Genomic DNA, 2,605 nt, shown 5'->3' on the forward strand with positions numbered 1-2,605 from the left:
AATTATAAACAGGACAGATGCAACTTTTGTCCTTGTGGCTCATCTTAGCATTCAATGACCACCATAATCTGACCCCAACCTGCCTCCTGCCATATCAGCAATGGCCCCTCTCTGTCCTTTCCCTTCTCAACAGGCCTTGGCTTTTCTGCCTCCACACCTTTAGGCCTTTGCTGGTCCCTGTGCTTGAAATGCCCTTTCTGGTCTCTCGTGCCTTCTCATCGTTCAGGGCCATCTCCATTCCATACCTTCTGCAGTCCAGTCCATGGGAGCCTGCCCTCCCTCCCTGTGGGGGTACTGAGTGGCCAAACCTGTTTCTGTGCACACGTGTAAACTTGTGTTCCTGGGCTCAGGCACCTGAAAGCACATACTCATCTCTTCCCCATAGACCCCAGGTCCTGGAAGGCAGGCCATTCACTGTGCCCCACTCCTCTCCCACCACTGTGGGAAAGTACAGTTAAGTTCATGATGCCGTGGCTGGGCCTTCTGTTGGTCAGCCCCCACAGGTGGGGGAAATCTGGATTGGGGATGGGAGGCAAAGCAGCAGGTGCATGGGGCTCCCCCCTGCCAGGCCAGAAACTGACTTCAACTTCTTTCTGCAGGGTGTGCCGGGCCAGCCTGGGACAAAAGGAGGCCCTGGAGACCAGGTGAGGCGATCCCAAGCTGGGGACAGAATTGAGCAAGGAAGTCTGGGGCCAGGAAGACAGCAAGGCCCAGGCCTTAGCCAAGTCTCAGAGGCTCAGCCTGAACATAAGCCCCTTGGGCCTAACCACCTCCCTCCTGCCACCTCCCACCCATCATGCACTCCTCAGCCTGCCTCAGTGTAGATAGGATGGCATGGCTTTAAATCCAGAGGAGAAACAAACAGGAAAATCAGGAGCCAAGAGGACTGAACCAAGAATACCCTCGGTCCCTCCCCAACTCATTTGGTTCCAGGCTCTGTTCAGGCTTCATTGGGTTTCCCTGAGGCCAAGGGCCTGACTGGGCCACCCAGACTGACCTGAGAACTGTGTTTTCCTGCAGGGTGAACCGGGCCCGCAGGGCCTTCCTGGGTTCTCTGGTCCCCCTGGGAAAGAGGTAAGTGCTCCCTCCACTGACAAAAGGGTTCCTGCTTTAGGGTGAGGCCATGGGGTGGAGCCCTAACCTAGGGAGAGTTAGTCTGGCTCTGCCCTGACCCAATGACCCAGGGAAGCTCTTTCTCCTCTCTGGGCCCATTTCCCTATGTACCTTGCCGGGAGGGTGGGGACTGGCTCTGTTCTGGAGTGTGACCTTCCCAGATGACCAAGTTGACAGACTGGGAATCCAGCAGGCAGAGTTCTTCATTCATTTATTCATTGCATAAACATTCACTAAATACTTGCAACTATGAGTCTCCTCCTCACATGGAGGGTATAGTTTAATGGAAGAAATAGACATGAAATAAATGATCACATAAGTAATTCAAATTGTGTTGGATCCTTTGAAGGAAAACTACAGGGACCCAAAGGCATGGAACAGGGGGTCTGGGAAGCCTTCCCTGATGAAGCAAAGTTGTTGAGACCCAAGGGTAGGGAGGGACTGGCCAGGTGTGGAATGGTGGGTTCCACCAGGTCAAATGCTTAGCCCCAAATTCTCCTTCCTCCAGGGAGAGCCAGGGCCTCGAGGAGAAATTGGTCCTCAGGGCATCATGGGACAGAAGGTAAGTACCTGGCACAGTGGCCCCTCGCCAGGGGCCTCTGCAGCAGCTGGCACTGCTGGATACGGCACCTGCTCCATGCAGCCTAGCCTGTGAGAGGCCTCCCCAGGCATGGCCTGGGTTTCCTTTGCTGGTCTGCCAAGTGGAGCAAAGGACCCCCTGCCAGTGACAGCAGAAATGGAGGGCACCCTGACCATGCCGTGTCAGGCCCGGGTGCGAGAGGCTGCATCTGCTGAGAGCTGCTGAGGGTGTGGCCTTCTCTTTCCATTTCAGGGTGACCAGGGCGAGAGGGGTCCAGTGGGGCAGCCGGGCCCTCAGGGAAGGCAGGTGAGTGCAGGCCAGCTGAGGTGGGCAGGGCATCATATCCAGGCCCCCCACTCCATTTATTCCTTTGGTTTCTTTTCTCCTCAGGGCCCTAAGGGCGAGCAGGGCTCCCCTGGAATTCCAGGGCCCCAAGGCTTGCCGGGCATCAAAGGAAACAAGGTACCAGATGGGGCTGGGAAACACCTGGGAAAGGCGCCCTAAAACAGGGGAAGTGGGGTCGGCAGGACGCAGGTCCTTCCGGAGCCTCCAAACCTGCAGGTCGCAGGGTTCTGGTCTGGTCGGCGAGGCAGAGTTGGAAAGAGGGGTGTGGCAGAAAGTTAGGTGGGGGACCCCGTGGAGGGGGTAACTCGCCAAACCCCTCACTCCACGCTTTCTCCAGGGCTCCCCAGGGAAGACCGGGCCTCGCGGCGGAGTGGTGAGTCCCAGCGCCCCTATTCCCAGCCACCCCCAACCCTGCTCCTCGTCCCCGCCACCGCCACCGCGCGTCCGACCCGTGGTTCTCTCTGCAGGGTGACCCGGGGGTGGCCGGCCTTCCTGGAGAGAAAGGCGAGAAGGTGAGCACGCGACCTGGGGAAGGGCGGGGAGCGGCGGCTGGCCCTGGGGTCCCCC

At 58.1% G+C, this 2,605-nt stretch overlaps 1 protein-coding gene across 1 annotated transcript in view; it reads left to right on the forward strand.

Annotated features, from left to right (window-relative positions):
- Positions 1-2,605, forward strand: part of COL9A2 (collagen, type IX, alpha 2) — a 17,200-nt gene that overhangs the window by 11,092 nt on the left and 3,503 nt on the right. The window contains exons 20-26 of the mRNA XM_011977645.1: positions 599-644; positions 1,021-1,074; positions 1,622-1,675; positions 1,946-1,999; positions 2,084-2,155; positions 2,376-2,411; positions 2,506-2,583. Coding sequence (XP_011833035.1) covers positions 599-644; positions 1,021-1,074; positions 1,622-1,675; positions 1,946-1,999; positions 2,084-2,155; positions 2,376-2,411; positions 2,506-2,583 — 394 coding nt within the window. The remainder of the gene's footprint in view (positions 1-598; positions 645-1,020; positions 1,075-1,621; positions 1,676-1,945; positions 2,000-2,083; positions 2,156-2,375; positions 2,412-2,505; positions 2,584-2,605) is intronic.

Source organism: Mandrillus leucophaeus, unplaced genomic scaffold (assembly GCF_000951045.1).
Source record: "Mandrillus leucophaeus isolate KB7577 unplaced genomic scaffold, Mleu.le_1.0 Scaffold182, whole genome shotgun sequence".
Taxonomy (NCBI): Eukaryota; Metazoa; Chordata; class Mammalia; order Primates; family Cercopithecidae; genus Mandrillus; species Mandrillus leucophaeus.